The 25,489-nt window shown below is 37.3% G+C and overlaps 1 protein-coding gene across 1 annotated transcript; it reads right to left on the bottom strand.

Annotated features, from left to right (window-relative positions):
• Window positions 1–5,112: 5,112 nt before the first annotated feature.
• Window positions 5,113–16,115, bottom strand: AGR2 (anterior gradient 2, protein disulphide isomerase family member). The gene is made up of 8 exons (XM_081079366.1): window positions 16,077–16,115; window positions 13,249–13,394; window positions 12,941–13,004; window positions 12,777–12,829; window positions 11,525–11,598; window positions 9,397–9,460; window positions 6,586–6,669; window positions 5,113–5,399 (listed from the first exon to the last, which is right to left on the bottom strand). Exons 2-8 carry the CDS (start codon window positions 13,385–13,387, stop codon window positions 5,350–5,352), a joined length of 528 nt encoding a protein of 175 aa, XP_080935492.1. The 5' UTR covers window positions 13,388–13,394; window positions 16,077–16,115; the 3' UTR covers window positions 5,113–5,349.
• Window positions 16,116–25,489: the final 9,374 nt, after the last annotated feature.

Raw genomic sequence — 25,489 nt, 5'->3', positions numbered from 1 at the left:
GTGTGTGTCGCTTCCATGACTGGAAGACGGCTAATCTTTCAAGAAAACTAAATTGTGACATTCCCGTGATGTTGTAGGGGAGGAAAAATAACTTTCCCTCTACTGTTCTGAGTTCAGCTGAGACCCTGCGTAATAAAAGACAGATTAACAAGAGAAAAACAAGTTTATCCACATGCATACCTCACGTATACATAGGAGATACCCAGAAAAATTGAGTAACTTCCCTAGATGACCCACGCTACCATCTTAAATACCATCTTTAGCCAGAGACAAAAGAAAGGGTGTGTGTGTGCGCATGCGTGCGCCAGTGAAGGAGTGGTTACCAGGAACAGCGCAGTAAACATAGGTAAGGTTTATTATGTAGAGTTATTCAGTGACTTTTACATTGTTAAGTGTCTTGTGATTTAGAGTCCACCTTCCCGTCATACAGAGAAGGAGACAGCCTACAAATGGAGATTCCCTTTAAAAATGTGAATTTCCCTTACTTAAGGGTAAACTTCTATTCTTGTTTCAGAGCTTCTCCTGTGTGTGCTGTTTCTCAGAAATAATCAGCTCAAAAGAATCTTTATGCCTAAGAGGTATATTCTTGGGTAGCATATTGTGCTATCCTTCAATGTTATGTTGAGTTCTGGACAACCCTAACACAGTTCCCACTTATACATAAAATGAAATTGTGAGTGACGCATAGAGGAAGTGAGACTTTTGAACTCTTATCTTCCTTTAAGGCATTTTGTTTGTTTTCTTCCCTATTTGCTTTGCGATATTTTGGACTTCACCGGAGTTTCTGGAATCTTCTAATATACTTTTCTTGGTACAAAGGATTATATGTGGAAAGGGCAGTGGCAGCAAGAACCAACCCATAGCCTTGGTCTGTGCTCTAATTGCAATGGCCTTTATTTGGGTCCACCTAATTACAAATCAAAGCTTTGGAGGCATGCATCTTTAGGGCTATAAACTATAGCATTGTAAGAGTGGGCAATAGCTGGTGATTAGCCACTCAAGAAGTAACATACTAGGGTGCCAAAAAAAAGTATACAAGTGGACACTTTGGTCAGTGTTGCTCAAGCAGTAGTTCGCTGGAATTGGAAGTGTCTGGATGCTGATGGTAACCACTTTGAGCACCTCTTATAATTACAGAAGTAAAACGTGACTTGTATTCATCTTTTGTATATATTGAGTATTACAATTTTAATATTTTTCCCTTTTATGTGTAGACATATTTTTGGTACCCTCTCTATTTTTAAGTATCAAGCACAGCCTTGTTAGGTTAAGCTTTCTGTTCCCTCAGGCAGATCTAAAGGTTCTCCAGCGGTAGGAGGTCTCCTGAGATCTCTGTGTCTGGGTACAGAGATACAGTTTCCATTCCATAGCGTATTATTACACTTGCTGGAAAGGCCTCTGAATAGGTCTATCCTGAATCCCAAATGGCTGCTGGTGAGCATGGGGAGGTCAGGCTAATCCCAAGCCAACTCAAAACCCTGGAGCTCCTTTTCTTCTAAACCTAGCATTTATTTTAAAAAAGAAATGGCTACTTTTATAAATTTCTCTTGGTCCCTGTTTACATGTTCTACTTAGAAGAATATTTCTTGAAACATTCGCCCAGCCTTGATGTTAAAGGTGAAATTTTAGTTAGAGAGTATAATGCTCATACCAAGGGAAAATATTAGATTGTAATTTCTAAAATCTCCATGCATGTGGCATAAATTCCTCCCAGATAGTCTTGTTTTCTAAGCAGCAACAAGTTTGGTATGAAAACCAGTTTTGCATGTTCAACCTAAGTAATATGTTGCTGAATGGAACCTTTCAGAAAGAGGAAAGAAACCAGGGTGTGGCTTTTAGTTCTTAGTTTCCTTAAGCCAAAGCCTCCTCCTATAATTTTCTTAAATATTTGTGTAACCCCGTTAGTTTATTCCTCTTTTTGAAAATGCACCGAGTAAATATATGAAACTACTTTTTAGCTGGTACTGAAAAGTTAGAATCACATTTTTGTGTAGTATATTTCATAGGAGAAAAACACTTTCAGGCATTGTGATCAGACAAATAGGATCATTCACATGTCAGTTGTTTTATTAGAGATGACGATAAAGTTAAAGACTGCTTTCCAGGTTTCTGGGAAATTGAAGGAATTTGTGTACAGTTATTCTGCACTTGGTATATTTGGGGCTGGCAGTTAATTTTTACTCCTGGCCCTCTACGCCAACTACAATTACAATATGTGTTAGTGAATGTTTTCTAAACCATTTTAAGGAAGCAACCAGCAGTGCCCTCCACCCTACCCCAGAGAGAGAGAGAGAGAGAGAGAGAGAGAGAGAGAAACAGCCCTGTGTGTTGAAGTTTTTCTGGAATGTCATATCACAGTCCTGGCAACTGTAGTCATTGAAATACCTTTGGAGACTAGAAAAGGGGAAAATCAGACCCTCCTGCCATGTACGAGGCTACTTCTCATCTACTCTCCTCAGGAAAACCAGCTGTTGGAATTCATTTTCAAGTAAGGGCTTGAGGGAGTTGCCTGTGACTTAAAATACACAGGTTATGTCAAAGAGTGGACTTGGATAGCATTTGGAGGGTGAAACTACTTTTGCTTACTTTCAGATCTTGCTTTTTACAAGTAGATGAGGTCATCGCTTGACAAGTGGCTATTTAATAAGTTAGGGTGACTTTATTTGGACTTTGAAGTCTGCCTCTTTGGTGAGGCAGTGAAGCAAGTTCTGTTTCTGCCTTAGGGTTTTTTTCTGTTCTCCCCCCAGCTCCCATTCTTGCCAGGGATTACTAAATATAAGGACTCAGTAGCTACTTCGGATTACGGATTGCACAAAACAAGCGAAACACCAAAGCAGAGATCGATGGTCATAATCGGTCATTTGAAGAAGACTGGCTCTAAAACAGGTAAATATGGTTTAAGCAAACATGTTGATCACCCATGTAAATGACTCTTACAGATGATTTACATTACCAATGTTTTAAAAAGTTGGTTCTCTTTCCCCCTAAGCTATGGGGGCCTCAAATAAAACTGATTTTAAAAAATGTTAATGTGGTAAAACATACATAACATAAAACTTGTCACTGTAACTATTTTTATCTGTATAATTCATTGTCATTAAGTAGATTCACATTGTTCCACAGCCATCACCACCATCCATTTCCAGAACTTTTTCATCATCCCAAACTGAAAATCTGTACCTGTTAAACAGTAACTCCCTTTTCCCCTCCCTCTTCTCAGATCTTGGCAACCCCCAGTCTGCTTTCTGTCTCTATGAATTTGACTACCCTAGGTACCCCACAGAATCACACAGTATTTGTCCCTTTGAGACGGGTTTATTTCACTTACCATAATGTCTTCAAGGTTCATCTATATTGTCGCATGTATCAGAATTTCCTTCCTTTTAAAGGATGAATAGTATTCCATTGTCTGTATATATCACCTTTTGTTTATCCATTCATCAGTGGGTATTTGGGTGGCTTCCAAAGACTCCTGGCTATTGTGAATAGTGCTGCTATGAACATGAGAGTACAAATACCTTTCCCTTGCTTTCAGTTGATAAACTACGTAATCATATTTGGCGATGGCCAATTTTGGGGGCAGGTATGTTTAAATAGCATTGCCACTGGCATCTTCACAGAACTCTTTCTCCGGAATGTTTTTTTTAGGACAAATCCTCAGAAGTTGAGACTGGATCAATGTCAAACTTTTTTTTTTTTTTTAAATGACTTTTGCTCTGTGTTTAACACTTTTCTGAGACTCATTTTCCTTGAACCTTGACATTTGACTTCACAGAGATTTCTCGATATTTCCAAAATTATATGTATTGTCAAAACAGTTTTGTCACTCAATAAATTTCAAGAACTTAATCTTATTTCACATTAACCCAATAAAAATGAAACATTTTGCTGTATGATAGACGAAGATCTTAGAAGCTGTCATTAAAAATATTTGTTTATACATGTGAAAAATATTTTTTCCTCCCAGAGGAAAGTTCCTCAGAGAACTTTCTAAATGGAATATTTTACTTTTTTAAGCACATGTAAGCTACTGACTTATGAGAAGGAAGCCCAATTCCTCTGGTGATACTTTTGCTGAGGATTTTTATGTCGTTAAATCAACAATATATACTTAGAACCTATTCGTGAATAGCTCTTGTCAATCTACTGTGAAAGAGAAAAGTATTTAAAATATATTATCTGCCCTGGAAAAGTTAATGATGCCAAAGGATCTATTCAGAAAAAGATCTATCTAAAAAAAAGTTATTCAAGACAAGCAATAAATAATCAATGCGCAAAGTATTGTACAGACCACCACAGCCATTCCGGGGCCAAAGCAGTTAGTGGAGGCTGAGTAATAAAAAGAATTCCATATAATCATGAATGTGAAATTGCTCAATATGTAGTGAAGAAATTAAGAGTTCTAATTTTTGTCAGGCAGAATAAAGAGTTAAAGTGGCTAAAGCTGCTTCCCTATCTGATGCTATGCTCTTTCTCAACTTTTCCAGATAACTAGTGACCTCTGATCTCTACCTAATAGACCAGATAGCACTGCCCTTTGCTCTTCTCCCAGTCACATTTTAATGAAGAAGATGGGAACAATTCAACTGAATTGATTCCAGGCCAGGACTCTTAACACCTTGAGAGACCAAACATAAGACTATGTCTCAGGATTTCTTTAGTGTATGTTCATGAGTGCCGATGTTCTTTGAATGACCTTTCCACAAAATTATTCTTCTTAAGGGGGAAGCTATCTGCCAGAGCCTTTCTGTGAGAGCATTCAGCTGGGCAAGATCTAACTAGAGTTACGAAATTAAGGTGTGGACATACATAGGAGTTTTAGGCCAGGGTGGGAAGGGGTTGTCTTCAACTTAGGTACCTGATTTTCTTGCGGTGCCATTCTTCTACCTATTCTTTCACACTAAAGCATATGCTGTTTGAAACGGCTGTTGATAAAGCTAATATCTTTTAGTCACCCAGTGAGAAATTATAGTGAACTGCAATGAGAACTTGGTCTTCATTGCTTGAACTAGTTTTGTCTTGTCCCCTCTTTGAACATTTTGTATCCAAAAGTGAATGAACCAAAGAGGTTTTCTGTGAAAGACCAACTTGGGGGAAAAAAGATAACAGTTTGAACACCCTCAAAAGGATTTATTTTTTTAAAAAGTTTGGTTCACTATGGTAGTATACAATGTTTTCGTATATGCATACTTGAAACCAAATTAAAAAAAAACACAGCTGTTGTAACATTAAACCATAATCTATCAGCATGGTCACCAGTGCTTCTGCCTTCTCCAGAGTTTTCTGAAATCTCTGGTTCCAAGTCGCAAGGCCTAACAGAGTGAAGAGCTTGCAAATTTTGTTTTTGCTCTACAATTCAGTCTTCAGCAACTTGAGAGCTTTCTTCATGTTGTCGAGCACTAATGGGGGGAAAAGTTAATGAGTCAAGACGTGACCAAAAATTATATTAACAGATATAGTAAACCCCCAGACTTGAAGACTGTTGCTTAATGGGGTGCTATTTTATCAGAGGGTGAATAGTTGGCAATAGTATTGTAAATTTTTTTCTAAAATTAATGGCTTCTGTTATAATTCAGTTCTTTTCCAATATCTATTAAATGCTTTTTCTACAAGGCACTATGGTATTGCCTATGCAGGGTATTTACCTTTAAAGAGTCCAAAGTCTTATTAAGATACTGTATGTGTTGTTATCTTGGGAATGGTCAATACTTGGACTATGCTTCCCCTGGTCTTCCCAGCACCCATCTGAGGCATTTCTAATGGACCGTGATTATCTTTCTGCCACCAAGACACAGCCTCAAAATCCTTCCCCATATAAGGTTCTAGGTCAGTGCCCCTCGATGGGAATTTCTGTGATGACGAAAAATAATTCAGTGCCTTGGCGATGAGTACTTGAAATGTGGTTAGTGTGACTGAGGAACTGAATTTTAAAGTATAAGTAATGTTAATAGTAAACAGCTACATGTGGCTAATGGCTAATATATTGGTCAATGTAGTTCTAGGAGCCAGTAGTCATTGAGCAGAATTGGTTCTTAGGACAAAACCCAGTTTTCTTCCCAAAAGGACTAATTAACCATGAGACAAGTAAGTACAATCTCCCATCAAGGTACCTCATCTGCCTTGAGTCCCACCGCCCTTTGTTTCTTTGTTCCCCCCTCCCCATTTTATAGCAACCCCAGGGGAAGTGTCTTGGCAACAATTTGCAGCCATCTTTACTACTGATCTTTCAAATTGAACTTGATTTTAACTTCAACAAGCTGGATTAAATTATTTTACTTTCATTATTTGGGAAAAAATATTTAACAACGCATGCAGATTACTACAACTATCGTAAATTCTGTGGTAGAAGGACTTGTCTGTTAGTGTGCCTAGGAGAAAACCTGAAAAGCAGGTAATACCATCATTTCCAGAAAAAGATACTTAATCTGAATAATTCCATCTTCGATTGAGATTTAAAGAAAAAAAGAGATCAAAGTGAATGTGATTTGCCTGAGGACGACCCTAGTTAGAGAACGAATGAGTCTCTGGCGTGACCTCTATTTCCCACACCGCGCGATGGAGATGTTCAAAGGAGGTAACACTTACGTAGAGCTGCGTCCGAAGGCTCATAGGCATAGAGACGATTTGAGTATCTTCCAGTGATGTCGGCTCTAACTGTCAGGGATGGGTCTACAAAGAAAAGCAAAAGGGAATGGAGTGCTGTGTTTCCAGGTAACCTCTTGTTTGATGAAGATCACGTGTTTTTCCATGTCCTATCAAAGGAACACAGCATGTGTCTGTCGGATGCCATTCCACTCCATCTGCGCTGCAACCCAGCCTCTGGCCATCAGGACCCAAGGAGGGGCTGGGCGAGGACAACAGCTGCGCATGGTTATTTGTGGAAGAGGTTACAAACCCTGCTGCTCTATAGCAACCTGAAAACAGGATGATGTATCTTATTGGGGAAGTGTTTTGGTTTGAAAACATTGGCGTTCTCTACTATGGAATATTTTAAACTTTTGAAATGATATGTAACTGAAATGTGTTACCAAGAGCTACCAAATGATTTGAAACCCACACCCAATGCTAGGTAGTGTTCAAAACCCAATGGTTTATTCTTAATTTTTTTTTTTTTTAATAAATAAAAGAACGTAAGCCCTTAAGAGCAGCAAAGGTCAAATAAGCACGTGGGGTCCCTGTCGTGGGGGTTGGCAGGCAGAGTCTCAGCTCCCGCTCCCCGCATAAGAACGCAGGACATGGTGAGGCCAAAAAGGAACACCCACGGAGCCAGAGGTAGGGAAGTCAAACCACTATGGTCTCACTGGAGGCTGGGTTTACATGACATGCGACCTGCTGTCTGCTTTGCTGCCAACCGACCAACTCTCCTCCACTCTCCTTACTCTCCTTCAGTCTCCTCCTTTACTCTCCTCGGCTCCCCTCCGTAGCCGCGGCAGTTATATCAGTGACCAATGGCTTAATGGCTACAGCTGATGGCCAACCGGCTACAGCTGATGGCCAACCAGCCACAGCTGACGGCCATCCACTATCTGAGCCAGCACCTCTCCACATGAGGCTGAGAGCCTGGAAACTGCTTTCTGGGGCTCTGTCCCCACAGTTCCTTTTTATTTTTCACTTATTGTTAACTAGCTGCATTTTGAAAATAGAGACTTAGGAATCATCCTTTATGTATTGCTTAAATCTGATTTTTCATGTTTTATATTTAACTTGACGTTATCAATGGGACAGAAAGGTATTTTTAAAATAAGGTAGGCATCCAAAAGGGAGGTAGGTAGTACTGGGAATGCACAGAGGTCTAGAAACCTTACCTTGTGATTGAAGGAGCCTAAGGTGCATGTTCTGAAACTAGGTGAAGTGAATGCGGGAGAAGCACCTGCATGTTTGCAAAGTCTGTCACCAGTATTTGGATAATCTCTGCCATTTCAGAATATTGGACTAGGAGCAACAGAAATTACATGAAGCAGACATTCTTTTGTTCAACAAAGACAAGACCTGCTACTGCTTGGTGCAGAAGATACCAATACTTGGTCTAGATAGTAAATTAACATAAAGGCTTTTAAATGCCCAACCATTGGTTCACAACCCTGGCTGCCCAATGGAATCACCTGGAGAGCTTTAGAAAATACTCATGCCTGCATTCCAACCCCAGAGATTGTGATTTAATTTGAGGTGTGGCCTGAACGGCTTGACTCTAAAAATCTTCCAGGTGATTCCAATGTGCAGGCAGCATGGAGAACTACTGAGCTGGAGAGAAGCTGCAGCAGAGTTGGAGTTGGTTCTTAGGACTGAAGGGACCAAACGTGGGAAAACATGCCCTTAGATGGGAATACTGTGAACAGAATTCCTGCACAAGGTAAGACTGGATGACCTAGTAGTCTCTTTCAATTTCAAGCATTCTAAATTTTCTAAATCCTAACAAACCCAAATCGATAAAGCTCTAGTTCAGCCGACCTCCTTTTCTTCCTTTGCTTTTTCTCTGCCGTTTGGTACATGTAATATGAACTCGGAGGGATTACATAGGTAAACTGCTTGATTAGGGTGAGCTCTTTTATGTGATGGATTTGATTATTGACTGTCTTTAAATCAATGTGATTTTGTTTAAAGCCAAACTCAATTAGTTCAGTCATTTAAGAAATATGTATTGTGAGCCTACCACAGGGTAATGCTGAAAATTTGATGGTGAGCAGAAATAGATACACCTGGGGTTTATAACCCCATGGGGAAAGTATTTATTAAACAATCACTAATAAATGTAAAATTATAACTGAGGAAAGGACAACCATTGAAAGAAACATTGTGCCACAAAAGCACATAGTGGGGCTTCGGCCAGGTTAGTGAAAGACAGTGATGACTGGGGAGTTAATTAGGTGACGAGAAGTTGCAGAGGGGGAAGCAGAAAAAGTTTTCCAGCGCAGGCAACAACATATGAAAAGTACCAATGGCAGGAAGAAACAGCTTCTTTGATTCCCCCCCCCATTCGTATTCCTAATTTTCCTAAAATAAGTATCAGCAATGTCAGAAACAAAAATCCAACACACAGATTGAAAGTTTGCCAAATTAAAAATATGAATTCATAGACCTGGTGTATTTAGGAAAATGATTAATACATGTACACACTTAACGGGGTGCTTCCTTTTCAGATGTATTTCTGGCAGAAGATGAAAAGTTAAGATTAGCATATGAGAAAAAATGGCATCTGTGGAAATAGCTAGAAGATCACACTTTCTGATGAAAATGTTTTGTGAAAGTTAAAGGAATATTGTACCCTTCACTAGAGCTTTGTGGTGGCATTGGCCACGGTAGAGTGGCAGATGAGGATGGGGAAAGACAGGCGAAGAATTACAGCAGCACTTGTGTAATTATAAGAGTGTGTTTCATCTCATTGTTACTTTTACTTACCAACAAACATAATCCTGGGGACATATTGGCCATCAGGAGAAAGGTGTTTGTCAGTTGTTTCATACTAAGATTAAAAAAAAAAAAAAAGCAGCTTTTAGTTTGTTTACTCTGTAGTTATTTTCAAACTTGTTAATACAAAAATGTGTTCATTACTGGGGTAAGCATCTGAAGATACTGTAAGGCACACCTGTTCCACAAAGAGCTTATACTATAGACGGAGAGACAAGGTATATGCATGAAATAATAACTCAGTGCAGGATGTGACGCATAACAGGAAATAAAGAGCTGAATGTATGGGATAAAGAGCAAAAATGTTCTAGAAGGAAGAGTTATAGTTATACTATAACGTCTTTGGGGAAGACATCTTGTATGAGGTAGGAAGAAATAAATCAGTGAAAAAAGCAGAAGTAATTTTTTGAGAAATATCAGAAATAGGACTATCCTGAGCATTCATCTATCATCCACTTACCAAATTTTTATGTAAGAGTTTGTTTATTTAGCAATATATAGCACTTCTCTCTCATAGGTGTACAGTCTATTGGTAGATACAGGTAGGAAAATAAATACAGGGGATTCAGTGGCCGAACTGTCATGATGGAGGATACGCAGATGCCATGGGTACCCAGAGGAGGACATGGAATCTAGTATGCAAGTTTGATTAGGACTTTATGAAGTGGGTAAAGAGGAATCTTATAAATAGAAGTCAGTTACATGGAAAAGGAGGTCACTCCAGGCAGAGGAGTGACTTTTTATTTTCATATTTAAAATAAAAAGTCTAGAAGAGAAATTAGGCAAAGGAGAAATGCAAACCACTTTTCTGATATGACCCAGTGTTTGGAAAGGGCTAAAATATTGGGATGCATGAGGTGGTGAGAGAAGATGCTGGAGAGCTGCTTCCAGGGCCAGCTCACGTGTGACTTTGCAAACCCTGCTGCAGTGTTTGCATTTGTTCATAAAGATAAGAACCAGTGGAGGAATGTTAGAAGAGGTATCATGATCTCATTTTGGTCTTCAGAGTGATTATCTTGACGGCCATGTGGGATTAGATGGTATTTATCTGGTAGGCAGGGAGCCATTTAGTTAAACTGCCACTGCAGTACACTAGGCAAAGTGAACAATTCTCGTGGTCCTCAGTTTACAGAGAAGTGACCAACAACAAAAGTATTTAAAAGAACCACAGGGCTTCTTAATTGCTGGAAGAGAGGAGGTGAGTAAAATCAAGAATAACACGTTCAGTGAAATAGGGAATAAAGAAAGAAGAGCTATTTGAAAAGCCTGGAAAAATCTGATAAATTCAGTGTTGAACATGTTGAGTGTAAGCTAATTGTGGGCGATCTGAAGCATGGTTGTATGCACAAGTTGGATGTTGTTGCATGTTTATGTAAGATGTGGGAATTATTACTGTGTGGATATTGATTCAAAGCAGATGTAGATGACGTCCATAGAGGGTATAAACTACATAAAAGAGAAGTAGGTCAAGTAGAGATTTACCAAGTCACTAATACTAGGGGTAGGAAGAAAATGAGCCTGTGGAGGAGAGGTGAGGAAGAACTATTGGTGTAGATGCTCTTTGAAGAAGCCAACCTGTCAATCTGTGAGTATGAGAGGGGGTTGGGGTGGCAAGGGGGGAGGGGCTGACCCAAGGGTTACAGTAGAGTAAGGCAGAAAGCTTGAACATCAGGAGAGGTGGTGATGGTGAAGTGAGTGAGAATGCATGAGGCTAAAAGGACGATGGCATGATTATATTTGAACTGCCAGAGACCTGTCTCTTCCAGAGAGAGAGGAGACAAACACTAAGAATGATATGGAATAGCCAGGACTGCAGGAAGGGGCACAGGAAGTAATTTGCAAAAAGACAGAAACCTTCCAATTATGACAGCAACGGAGAGAATCCCAGCCACAGGAGAGTTATTTTTCAGACAACCTAAATTAATTACTAAATAAAAACATTAGCATGAAAGATAGGTTATTAATAAAGTATCATTTTTTTCTCTCCAGGCTTTGAGGTAAGATATTTGGAACAGATCCCAGTTCATGCAGTATGATTAGGACATATGGGAAAAATGAATCATCCCTTTCAAATAATGATCCGTGGAGAAATGTCAGTGATGATAAAAAGTAAACTTACAACTAGATTGAGGAGGACAAACTGCTCTGCCAATTTCTGGATTTCTTTATTTTCAGCAAACACTTTCTTTAGAGCTATAATATAAAGAAAAATCGTTAAGCATCCATCTCCTCACCAGTTAAAACCATTGTTTTCCATTATATTTTCAGTTGAACTTAAAATATATTTTTATTTAAAAATGTATTTTTAACACAATATTCAATTTTGCCCTTTCAGCTAATGATTAGCGAAGTAATATCTAGGCCATTGACTGCCTTTGCTTCTTGCCATTCACTCATCCATCCATCCATCCATCCATCCATCCATCCATCCATCCATCCATCCATACATTTTTTTCAGTCCATATATATTGAGTGGCTACTCTGTGATAGGCACCGTTTTATGCCCTGGAGGTAGAGCAGTGAGAAAAAAAATGTAATGTGCTTTCTTCCTAGATCTCAAATGCTTGTGTGGGAGATATCATAAACAAGTAAACAAATATGTGTCTAATAATTTCAGGTGGAGATATGTTCTTGGAATAAAAAAATAAAGCAAAGCAAGAGATTTAAGAGATACAGAGTAGTCAGGGTAGACCTCTCCGAGGAGATGACATTGAAGTGACAGAGTGATCCATTCTGAGATTTTGGGGGTAGGTCACAGGAGGCGAGGGGACTGTAAGAGTAATAGTCCTGAGGCACAGATGAGCTCAGATGTTGGAGGAAAAGCACAAAGGACAGGCTAGATGGAGTAGAGATAAGACAAGGGGAAAGTGGTAAGAAAGGAAGGAGCCAGAGGCCAGGAATTCGGCAGCAATTTTACCTGTGATGAGGAGCCACTAGAGCACATGAATGAAAGGATCTGATTTATGTTTAACAACCTGATTATGGCCGTTTGTATGGAGAACTGATTATGTGGTGACCAGGTAGGTGGCTGTTCAGGTGTTCTTGACAAGACGTGATCTTGGTTTGGACCAGGGCAAGTAGCAATGAGATAATAGGAAGTGCTTGGATTTGAGCAGGACCAACGTAATATAGGGACCCCAGTGCAAAATAAAAAATATGGAGCCTCTTGTTCAAAAATCATAAAGAATTTGAAGACAGCGACAACAGAACTTGAAACTAAGCATGGGAACTTTAAAATACTTTTTTACGACATGAAATACTATGTTTTATTCAACTGTGTTAGGTACTAAGGATATAAAGATGAATCATCTGAACCTTGTCCCTAAAGCTAGAAGCATATAAAGGAAGTTATATTTAGAAGAATAAATTACCTTGGCTGTGTGGACATTCATCCAAGTGATGAATAATCATCAGGGGTTTGTTGCTTTAAGAGAAAGAGATTGGATAATTTTTAATAATAGAATTTCATGTATAGCTAACTATCACTAGATGGTGCTCTTGAGAGCTTTGAGCTCTGTGTTACCCTTGTCTTTACCTTGTCTTGGATTTGTATAAAGCTTCTTCATATGTCTGAGTCCAGATGAGTTGATCCCCCCAACCTGGAACAAAATGAACCAGTGTATGTAAAGCTATCATAATTTCAGATTCAAAGCTGTTGAAAAGCAATGAAAAAGACTGGGATAAATAATATTTGATATTAAAGAAGAAAAACCTCTACAGAAAGTAGAAATAATTATACATTTTGATAAATCTAGAAGGAACACGTACAAAAATATATTCAGCACACAAGTCTCAGTTTCCCAATTTAGTAGCATTGGAAGCTGATGAGAAGCTGGCTCCTACCTCTGGAGAGGGTCTGGGGCAGTTTGGGTGGAGAGTCCTTTGTGTTCTTCTTAGCACCCGGTTTGACTGTGGTATCTTTAGCCAGAGTGTAGGAGAGAGCCACAAGGAGTAAGAATGTTGACAGTGAAATCTTCTCCATGGCAAATCTGATGTGGAAAACAAATAATCAAAAAGTCAAAATAAGGGAATTAGCGGTCTTCAAAATCTTCAGATTGGATCACAGCCATGGGATACAACAGAAATTGAGGCTTGGCTGATGTTGAAAACATGCAATCTCGTTTGAAAACATGAAAAATTCCACAGAATTTTCTGAAGAATACATAGTGTCGATCTATCTATCAATATATATCTATACAGGCATAAATATACTGATGTAGCTCTCCATAGAAATCTATAATATAGAAATAGATACAGATATATTTTAAGAAAATAAGTAGATGTATACACTCTTATAGCTAAGGGAATTTATATTTAAATTTCATATTTTAAAGTGCTTAGTACTGGAAGGCACCTTATGGGTTATTTCCTCTTTTCCTACCTCTGCAGTGCTTCATTTTATAAATGAAACTGAAATTCAGAGAGGAAGATTTATGGGATGGGTGCAGAACCACGGCTCCTGGATCTTGCCCTTTTGCAATGCTGGTTCCCATTTTCCCATCCTGAAACAATTACCCTAAACGTACATATTTCTTTAGCCTTCTGTTAAAATGGGGACATTACCAGTGAAGAAAAAGATCTGAGTAAAATGGTTCCTCATTTAATTTAAAACCTGCCATGTTTGTCACTTAACTGAAAACTTGCACCCACATAACTTTTCCCCAGTGTAACATTAGCTCAAACTCTATGTGTTAGTTCTGAATTGACTAAAATATGTCATTCAAGCTCCTTCTGCAACAATTCTTTGACACTCTGTGGGCCTCTATAGGTAGGCAGTTGTGGGCATGCACTTGTGTGCACAAAAGTATTCTGTGGGATCCGTAATGCAGAGAAAGCAACCCCATGGGTGTCTCTTTTTTTCTTTTCCAGTATTCCACAGTTAATTCTTAAGAAACAGGAATGTGAATCGCAAGATAAGATCCATGAATGACTGAGGGAGAGAGCTAGCTAGCAAAGTGAGCTGCACTGGAAAATCACTGTTTAACCGGGGCCATAACATGCAAAGCTGGAGACTTGGGATTTTAGTAAAGCCAAAGACTGAAATTGCTTAAAAATAAATGTCTAGTATTAACATGGGTTTTGAATTAAACTCTGCAAAGGAAGCAGGATGGACTACCAATGCTTGGTAGTTTCAAGGGGAAAAGTTTCCCATGTTCTGATAGCTTGAGTGGGACCCTTTGCTAAGTGTTAGCTGATTTTAAAAAAGGGTTGGCTAAATCACCAAATCCAGATGATGCCTTGTATTAAACTATCCAATTACTGTCCAAGCCATAGTACGTAGCCACAGAATGTCTTACTCAGACAGACAAAAACGAAAAGCAAGGATACGCTTTCTTCATTTTCTAACCGATAAAGATGTGGAAATGCCAATAACAATTTTTGTATCTAAGTGTTTTGCAGAAACAACTCAAGTGTACTACAAGTCAACAATTCCCAGCCCTCTTAGTACAGAGGTTTATTTTTAATGTTAAAAAAACAAGAACTTTTGTGTGGTTGATTCAGAAACATCATGGCAAATAGCTACTTTGAATTTATGAACAAATGTTTGCTTTTGTATTTTAATTACAGCAACAGCATCTATGTATATTTAAAAAAAATAGTTGTAAAACATAATCGAAACATTTTACCTATTTAGTCCATTGACAATTCTTGCTGTGAAAGAGGCGATTAAGAGCACTTGCAGTAGCTCCACAGCTTATAGGTTGGAACTATTGATATATTAACACATGTTTTATGGCATGATGATTCAACAAAGCCTAATATAACTCCTGTACAAACATCCTGCTGTGCTGTGGGCTTTCTGAGATTCACTCTATTGAGTTTTCATAATGTGAATAGACTCTGCTCTGCAAACTTCCTGCTTAAACCACCTCAAAATGGAATGCCAGCTGTGGAAGATACTGAGTTTGGTGCTTCCCTCTCTCCCTCTCTCCCTCTCTCCCCTCTCTTCCCTCTCTCTCTCTCTCTTTCCCTCCCTCCCTCCTTTCCTCCCTCCCTCCCTCCCTCTCGCCAGCATTTTTTACTGGTCACTCCATCTCTGTATTCTTCTCTTTGGCAAGGAGTGAAATTGCAGGAGGTGTTGGTTTCCCTGGTCATAAATGTATCGGTAAAGCACCCATATCTCTCCTCTTAGAGTCTGTCCCATGAATTGAAAGATTGAAGATGCAACAAGGATATCTTTACGCCAGACAGAGAAAGGGAACTTTCTCTGTTTTTCCGATTTGCCATCATATTCTGAACTGCAATTCCAAGTGGGCACTCTGAGCTGAGGTTTCCCAGTTCTTTGCTTTAGGCAGTGGGAGAGAAGCAGAGCCTTCGGTGGTGACTAGTGCATGGTGACAGGAGACCCTGGGCCCTGTCCCAGGCTTGAAAACATTTGGAGTTCATCTATTCTTGTTTTCTAAGAGAGAAAGCTTTACCTTGAACCAGTTCAGGAATATAGATAGCACTCTGCTAGCTCTGGGCAAAGAAAAGTCCTAGTAAACCTTTGTTGAGAATTCCATTTATTTTCTCTCCAAATCCCATCTCATTGCCCTTGAAACTACTTTTACTTCACTTCTCTGACTGTTGATTGCCTGCAACTTTACACAGTAATCAGAGGCTAAAGCTGACGCTAGTGAGTGCCCTTCCACCACTATTGTCAGGGGCCTTACCTGGCTTTCCCCACTCACCTGTCTGTGTGAGTCAGATGCCTCGTTGTTTCCAAGGTTCCAAGTGTGCTAGCTCAGCCCAGCTTCTATTTATGCACCGGAGCACACCTCAATCCCACCCACTAATCTCCTATTTACATGTTACAAACTCAGAGAGGAACTTTGCTTTTCCCAAGCAATTGTCTTCCCTGGGCTAAAGATTTCCTTGTTTTTTTAGATAATAATGTTGTAAAGGGTATGCTTCTCAGTATACATGATTTTTAACTCTTTGTGAAAGTATATTGTTAAAGGATTTGGAAAAGATGGGCAGAATGCCAAATCCAGGTAAGCTTTAAAGGAAGACATTTGATTTGCCTGACGGCTGATTTGTCTTTACGTGATTGGATGGAGTGTGTGGTTTGTAGATTTTTTTTTCTCTCCCTTGAGCAGACCGCCTTTACTTAGTTAAAAACGCACAAGAGATGATTCACAATTCCGACCCCTACAGTCATATAACTTGCTAGTCTCCTTTTAGTACAAATTATTTTCCATGATATACTTCCCTCTTCCTGGCAAACAGGATATACATTCACTATATGTATGAACAACATACAAATGAAGCACTCATATATTTCAAAACTGTGGGAGTTAATTAAAAAAACACCCCAAAACAATGAGTTTTTATTAATTACTTTGCTGCCAAATATATGCAGCAACTTCCCTCCTAAGAGTACCAAGGTATTTCACAGATACTCTCTCATTTAATGGCAAACTTTCCAGCTAGGCATGCAGGAAGCCATTTATTCCATTTCTCAGACCTAGAAACTGAGGTCTGCAACGGCTTTTCTTTTTTCTTTTTCCCCCACCCCCCACTCAAGATTATGTAATTATTCACTAAAGAATTTAAGCCTGAACTCAGATTTCCTGTTAAAAAAAAATTCAGTCTTGTGTTTTGTTCATGAAGCTATGTGCAATTCTTAAAAGCTCACAATGGAGAAATCTTAAAAGAAAAATTAACTAGTGAGATGCAAGCCCTATAAAAATTACTTTTTGTAAGTCAGTGAAACTCACAATACATATTTTAAAGCATTTTTAAATATATGTATTTTTTGATAGAGATGATTGCTGTGGGGAAAATAGTAAGTGATTTCCCAAAATATTGAATTTTCTTTTAATCTAAATGAGTTTCCAGAGATAATTTCTTTAGGAGTTTGGAAACAATGATTTGAGCTAAATTTCTAAAACTGGAAAGGCTTTTATACAGACCCTTAGTCTCTTCAATTGTTATAATATTCAACCCCTTCATCTTGCAGATGAAAAAAACAAAGACGTTAAAAAAAATGAATGACTCTGAAGGTCCCATAACAAGTTTAGGTCACTGCTGGGATCAAAGCCGGGGGTCCAGTCACCCACCACCTGCTGAGAGTTCTGAGGGCACGAGATTCTAATCTGAGTTCTGGTGCTTGCTCACTGGATGTTCTCACGGACAGCATTTAACATCTCTGAAGTCAGTTTCCCTAACTATTAATATAAAATGGGGAAATATTACCATACATGATTGTCAAGTATTAAATTGGATATTAATGAATTAAGAAATGAGAAAGGACTTGGTATATTAGTGTGCAAAGTCTGCTGTAAGAAAGTATCAGAGACTGGGTCGCTTAGACAACAGACATTTAGTGTCTCACAATTCTGGAAGCTGGAAGTCTGAGATCAAGGTATCTGCAAGTTTGAAGTCTGAGGCTTCTCTTCTGAGGTCTCTCTCCTTCACTTGTATCTGCCTTCTTCTCCTTCTGTCTTCACATGGTATTCCCTCTGTACTTATCTGTGTCCTAATTTCCTTTTCTTGTAAGGATACCGGTCGTCTTGGAGTAGGTTTCCCAAAATATTGAATGATTTATGTTAACTTAATTACCTCTTTAAAGACCATATCTCCAAATACAGTCATACTTTAAGGTACTTGGGGTTAGGATTTCAACATGTATCTTTTGGGGAGAACAGCTCAGCCCATAACATTTAGTAATTAAAAACATCTCTGGCATGTCGTAATTAATCATGATGGTATAATTCTCCTATTATAGTCCTGGACCTACTCGTGTGTTGGTAAAATCCCAGTATTTCCCTTAGCGGCTAAGGTACGGCAGGGAAGAAGTAATTATTAGAACATACCCTACACACGTCATGGTGCCTGTGGCATCTTTGGCACAGATACCTGTCTCAGTGTAAAGCAACGAGGGTTTTGTAGATGGTGCAAGTTTTTCTTGTAGGTTGTTAAGCATCACTACTTTTAATAGGGATGTCATGTGATTTGATTGAGATTTGCCTGCTATTGTACAGATCCGTCATTATCAAGCAGATATTTTTGGTTAATTTTTTTCTCTGAGTAGGGTTTGAAATTGTGATATATAAAATAATGATTGGTTGTGAAACTAAGCTTGGTACAAATGACTCTGACAATAGCCTAATTAAGTGGGTGCTATAGCTTTGTGTTTTATATATTTGTGTCCCTGTGATTTTAGAGGCTTTTATTCAAGCAGATTTTAAAGTAGGTTATCTCCTATGTTTGAGTAAAATTTAAAGACATAGTAATAATAATTAGCAAATATTGAGTACCTAACCGTGCTGGGTACTCAGAATATTATTTCATTTTTTCACTCATTTTGTCCCTCGCGAAATATCCATTGAACCTAAATATTATGCTAGGCATTAAAGATATGAAGATGAAAAAGACATGGTCAGTTACTGAGGTAGCCAGACACCTACCAGAATAATTTGCAATTCAGGTTGGTAAGTCATGCCTTGGGAAAGTACAGAGAAGTTGAAGACATTGTTCCTGCTCTGAGGTTACTTACAATCTGACTGAAGAATTAAAATAGAACCACACTAAAAATTAACCATCTACTATGAGAACAGTATGCTATAAGGGACAGATAAGTGGTATAGACTTCAGCTGTTACTGTTTCTCAGAGGAGGTAGAGATTGCTATACATTAGAATGCTCCAATTGATAGTAGAAAGCAAAATTTCCAGTTGAAGAGAATGATATAGAATTTGCAAAATATGTTTGTCGGATATTTAATGGGACTAGCCTAGCTGGAGTGAGAACCATCTGGGAAACTTATAAATAGATTTTGGAAATACATTTGGGGGCTGTTTGCCTGGGTCCTTGAATACCATTCTAAGTTTAAACTTCACTCTCAAAAGGAAGGCTTGCCTGGTGGTTAAGACGCTAAGGTGTTGATTCAGATTGGTTTGAGTTTACATCTAACTTTATGATTATTACATACTATTCTAACCTCTTCAAACTACCCTACTTGTAAAGTAGGGATAGTATGACCTACTTTATAGGATCTGTGGAAGATTATATAAGATGATAGAGGTGAAGTACTTAGAATGGTACATAGCTCATAGTCAGCACTCAAAAATATTAGTTATTATTACAGAATGTTTCATTTGCTTCTCTGTATTACAATCATTTAGGTCCCAGTCTGTTTACTCTATTAACTACTATTAAATCTGTTAACTCTGTGACAGCAGAATCATAGCCTATTGTAAGGCTTAAACTTTCAATACATATTGAAAAAATTCATTTATCATCATAAGGACCTCCAAAGACATCATAATTTTCTTTTAAAAATAAATAAACTCAAATGGGTGGACTTAATTGGCCCAGAGACACAAAACTGTTAAAAGTACAAAGAGGACCTAACATCCCCCATAATTGTGATAATAAATTCAATATTCCTTTCAGTCTACCAAGCTGCTCTCTGATGTCAAGAAGTAAAGACATAAACTGTAAGCAATTGTTAACCTCTCAAACTGAATAATGATCAGCCTTATGAAGAGGAAAATGAGAATAGGTTCTAAGCACTCAAGGATTTTGCCTATAAAAGAGCCTTTTCAAAAACATATAGTCGACTTTCTCTGTTTACAGGATCTACATTCGTGGATTCAACCAACCACAGATGGAAAATATTTTTTAAAAATGTTGTTGCTGATGTGTACCATGTAGTTAGACCTATGATAGTTGCTTCTGTACTGAACATGTACAGATATTTTGTCTTGTCATTATTCCCTAAACAATATAGTGTAACAACTATTTACATAGCATTTACATTGTATTAGGTATTGTAAGTAATCAAGAGGTGATTTAAAGTATACTGGAGGATGTATGTAGGTTATATGCAAATACTACACCATTTTGGTATCTACTGGAGGGTCCTGGAACCAATCCCCTGCAGATACTGAGGGACGACTGTATATCTAACTATAAACCAAATGGCTGAATAAATCAGCTCTCTCCAAACTCTAGTTTAGAGAAATAGCCACATAGCATGAGTGTTTGACACACAGGAAGAGTTGATGCCATTTGAGTTTATCTTAATGTCTAAAAATGGGGGCTTTTGTGTACAAAAGTAATTGTTTCCCATTTTGGGGGATTTAATTGCTATTCAGTGTATTAAAGGTAAAACTTTAAAACCTAGTTCTCTTCAAAGTCTACTAAGTTTAAGTTTCAAAATATACAAATTTTGTTTATTTATATAAAGTATACAAAATACTTTTGGACACAGTAGACTGGTATAACATTGAAATATATTTTAACTTGCTTCTTTCTCTCTCTCTCTCTCTCTCTCTCTCTCTCTCTCTCTCTCTCTCTCTTTCTCTCTCTCTCTTTTTATTGTGGTAAGAACAGATAACATGAGATCTACCCTATAAACAAATTTTAAAATGTACAATACAGTATTGTTAACTATAAACAAAATGTTGTATCTCAGATGTCTACAAGTTGTTTCTTCATGTTTAATTAAAATAAATTTATAAAGATTTAAGTTCACCTAAATTAAATCGATTTCAACAGATTAAACTCAATTGATCAACTATCCCATTTTACGAACTTTGTTAATAATATTCCCTTAAATATTTTTTACTACATTTACAAATTTAATACCAATACATCTAATTCTCTTATCCTTAAGAGGGCGGATTTACAAATTTCATTAGCAAAATCTTTCTAAGCACGTTAGCAATTCTTGTAAATATTATATAAAAAAATTACTAGATTGTAATTTGAGTTTATTAATCATACAAATATTGCTCACAAACAGTGAGATATACTTTTTAAGTTAAAATCGTAATTCTAGTCACATTTTTAATTAGAGTCACAGACTAATATTCAGATTCTCTAAAATATAAGATTCTGTTACAAACACATGAAGGTTAGTTTAATATTTTCAAAACTTATTCCTCAACTTCACATAGAAGTCTTAATACTATGGATTTAAGTAACTTCATTAGCTTACCCCTCAGGTGGACCAAGGTTCCTGGATCTAGTTTGGGATGCTGATATGAATCAAAGGCTGTGAACCAGCTCTACATACAAGGCTGTGAATCTGCTCTACACACTCCCTTGAGAAACACATCTACTTGTACAACTTTCAGTAGAATAGATCAATAGAACTATTCTACTGAAAGTTGTACAAGTAGATGTATTTCTCAAGGGAGTGTAGAGCAGAAGGCCCAGCACTGCACCTTGGTAATACTCATCCATTTAGGAAAAGAAGTGCTAGTAAAGCACAAAAAGAATCAGAGAGAAAAGTACAAGAACATCCAGGCCAATGCTATACCCTAAATCCAAGTTTAGTAGGAACTACAAAGCACAAGTCAACAAAAAGCATCAAATGCAGATGAGAAAGTTTTAAGAGTAGAGAAGAGAACCAGTAGGCTTAAAAGCATTTGGATGGCTTCCCAAGGTGGCCTGGTATGTACCCAGACACTTGGAGAGTACATCTGATTGTATAATAATCAATTGCCTTAAGTCAGGCTTCATGAATGGCTCGTGAGTTGAAATAATGAAAAGCCCAATTCTCTGGTGCAATAGTGTATTACCTTCTTGGGTTAGAGATAAAGTAGCCACTTTATACTTCCATTTTGCTCAAAGTCTCATTTTAAGCCTGTTGCTGAGCATAAAAATTGAGAACATTCCCTTTCACTTTCAAAAGTATTATAATGTGGACAATAAGTTAGATGGTCTAGATGATGAAATCTATCAATGTTCTCTCCAGGAAAAAAGAATGTGCATGCATGCGTGTGCACACACACATACACACACAATTTTGCAATTATTTTAGTGGGCTCATTTATATACCGAACCTAATCCAAGGATTCCTTTGAGGGATCCATAGACGCAGGTTAAAAACTCTTCCTTGAGTGTTCAAGTCTCCATGCTTAGCCATTCCCAAGGAGCCCACAGCTTAGGAAATGGGCATTTCGCTCTCTGCACTTGTTTTATAGCACGATCTAATATTTCTTCCTGGGTATCAGAAATTTTATATCTTGTACTAAGCTGGAAGCAATCCTAGTCTCACCGCCATTCAAATCTTGTTTTCCCTGAGTAAAAGCCCCGTTCTGAAATCCTTTTAGACCCGGGTGGAGGTAGGCCTTATAGGAAATGGGGAATAAAAAGACATTTGAAATGTGTCAACATCCAAAGTGGTTAAGTAATTTCTCCATGAACTCTCCTCTTTTTTGATGATAGGTATTTATAAAGGAAACGTTAACATCATTCTTCGGGAATTTGAGGTGAATAATCTCATAAATACTTAGAACTTTCCGTTGAAGTGATATGCTACTAGTGGGTTTGGATAGGTTGGAGATAGGTATCATTTAAAAAAATGTGTATCTGGATCTAGTAACTACGTTAGCCATATATGAAAGAAGGGTTTTAGATACTTAAGGGAGACGTGTCCTTAGCGGTTGAAGTCTGACTCTAGAGTCAATATTGTTACATGACAAACATACTCCTTAGGGTGGAGCCCTGAACAAGCAGAGATGCTGTTAGAAGCTGTCATCCTCCTGGAGAGTGCAAGTGGCTTTTAAAAGTACAATCTCACCTTCTGAGATAGCTTTACTTTGACTTAAGTTTTGCGAAACATCTTCTCATAATTGTTTTTACTTTTACTCCTTTAAAAACTATTATATCATTATTTCCTTATCCATTGTAAGTGGATTGTCTTGTGACCATGACTAGAGGTTTCTATCTTATTATTTAGCTATCTGTATACTGAAATGGCAAATGTTTTGTGAGAGATAGTGCCAAATGAATAATAACTTAATATGAAAGCAATAAATACATATCAATATTATCTTGGTAAATATAACACATGGTAAACATAACACATGGTTTATATCATGTAATATGATACTTCCAAGTTTGTGAAGTTTTAACAAGCAAAAATAATAGATTTTGACATTTTGAATCCACAGAAGAAAACACTGTTAAACAAACATGCTCAAAAAGAAAGGACTATTATGCTTATTATCTTCTCATCTGTCAAATGGTAACAAGTAATTTTCTAAGACCTCAATTTTTTTGTGCATATAATTGAATATTTCTTGAAGGATCAAAATAATATTTCTGTGATCTATTATTCCAAATTTGCCTTAAGTATTTGTGTACGTATCTTTTATACTAATTGATTCGGTAACAGTTTCTCCAAATAGAATAATTGGTTTGAAAAATTAGGGTTTGGGTAATTTGGGGGTTTTCAGAGAAACTTCTATGATTGTTATTTAAAGAAATACTAACACTTATTTCACAAATTATCTTTTGGGATACTTCACACTGTCCAAGTATTTGTGTACGTATCTTTTATACTAATTGATTCAGTAACAGTTTCTCCAAATAGAATAATTGGTTTGAAAAATTAGGGTTTGGGTAATTTGGGGGTTTTCAGAGAAACTTCTATGATTGTTATTTAAAGAAATACTATCACTTATTTCACAAATTATCTTTTGGGATACTTCACACTGTCCAGTGTTTATGTTTTATCCTTAAAGTTAAGTGCCAATGAAAGAATAACATGTACTTATATTCTTAATATTCTTCTGTTTGCCTGTGTTTTCCATCTGACTCATTCTGTAATAACTTTAGTATTCTCAGCAATAGGTCAGCCCTGAAAGCAAACATAATAGAAACTTGTCCTTTTACTTTCTTCCTGATTTCTTTAAGACCTCGTCATCATTTCAAGACTAAGCTTTGCTGTGTTCACCACATTGCCTTTTTTCTAATATGTAATTATAGGAAAAGATCACATTTGTTCATTATTTATAGGCTTTTAGACTCAGCACGATGGAAAAAAATGGGTTCCAATTCAGTGAATATTTAGAATGTAATTTTAGAAGTGTATCTTAATTACAGTTAAACCAGTTTTCTATTACCCCTCTATTAGGTTAGGTTGCCAAATAAAAGTCTCAGTACAAGAAATTTCCCCAACTAATTACTATAAACATTAAACTATTTGGTGCCTTTGGTGAATTCCCTGAGGCTGTAAGATGGTTTGAGCAATATTTGAAGATTTTCAGGACACAAAATATAGATATTCTACAAGGAGATTTCTATATGGAATCAATCAGGTCACGTTGTTTAAAATAATAGAATTGGGACTAGGATGACTGTTTTGTTTTTTTTAAGCACCAAACTGTGGATAGGAAGTTGTTTTTTTTTTAAATTTCAAATGAACACATGGATATCTTATTTATGACTTAAAGGTGAATCTTACCTGATTCATTTCACTAGCCCTACTCAGGCTCATTTTATACTGCTCCTGAATGAAAACCTTCATTTTCTCATAGTGTTTTCAAAAGACTTACGTGACATGTCTGACGTGTGTATCGTTTACAGCTCAGATTAGTTTAGAAAACGGGGATTAATGGCTTCCTGAAGATACAGAAAGAAAATAAGCAAAAAAGCTGGGAAAATTATTAAAATTTCTGAAAGCATGCCTTTTAGTAGCTGTTTTAAATTATTGCTAATAATGATAGCCATGATTTCTGATATTTTATTATGGTGCTAATTTATTAAGCACAATATTCTCAAAATATAATTGGCCCCTCATTTTTTTTGGTTCCATATTCTCTCTATTCTTTGTAGTGAATTGGTTGCCATGGTTTCACCACTTTCCTTGCAGCACCATTTGCTTTTCCTGAATGATTTAGCCTATTAGCGTTTCTTTCGATAGTTTAGTACTATTGGACTAGGGAGAAGTGAGTAAAAGACCTAAAATGATTACTTGGGGATTACTAAACTAACACATGAATTTTAAGGAAGCCTTTTTTCCTATAAAATCACTCTCATGAGTAAAAATTAAATTTCTGTTGTTTTGATGTATTACATTTGTAACCATTTCAAACAGTATACACTTCTGAATTTTGGCAAAACTGTGTCCCTTTGCTGACTAACTGCATGTTCTGAGCTAGAGTAAACCAGAGACCATGTATGAAGTAATGTAAATTTGTTCTGGCATATGTGATCCAAGAGAGATTAAACTTAAAAAAATTAATCCCCAAAGAATATCATACCAGAAACAGGAGTACGTCCTTTGACATCTTGTCACTTGGAAACACTACAGGTTTCAGTGGAACTAAAGATCTACCTAGTTCACAATTTTAAAAAATGAT

This window comes from Rhinolophus hipposideros (genome assembly GCF_964194185.1).
Source record: "Rhinolophus hipposideros genome assembly, chromosome: 18".
Taxonomy (NCBI): domain Eukaryota; kingdom Metazoa; phylum Chordata; class Mammalia; order Chiroptera; family Rhinolophidae; genus Rhinolophus; species Rhinolophus hipposideros.
The sequence above is the reverse complement of the archived record's forward strand: the minus strand, read 5'-3'. Positions and strand labels throughout refer to the sequence as shown.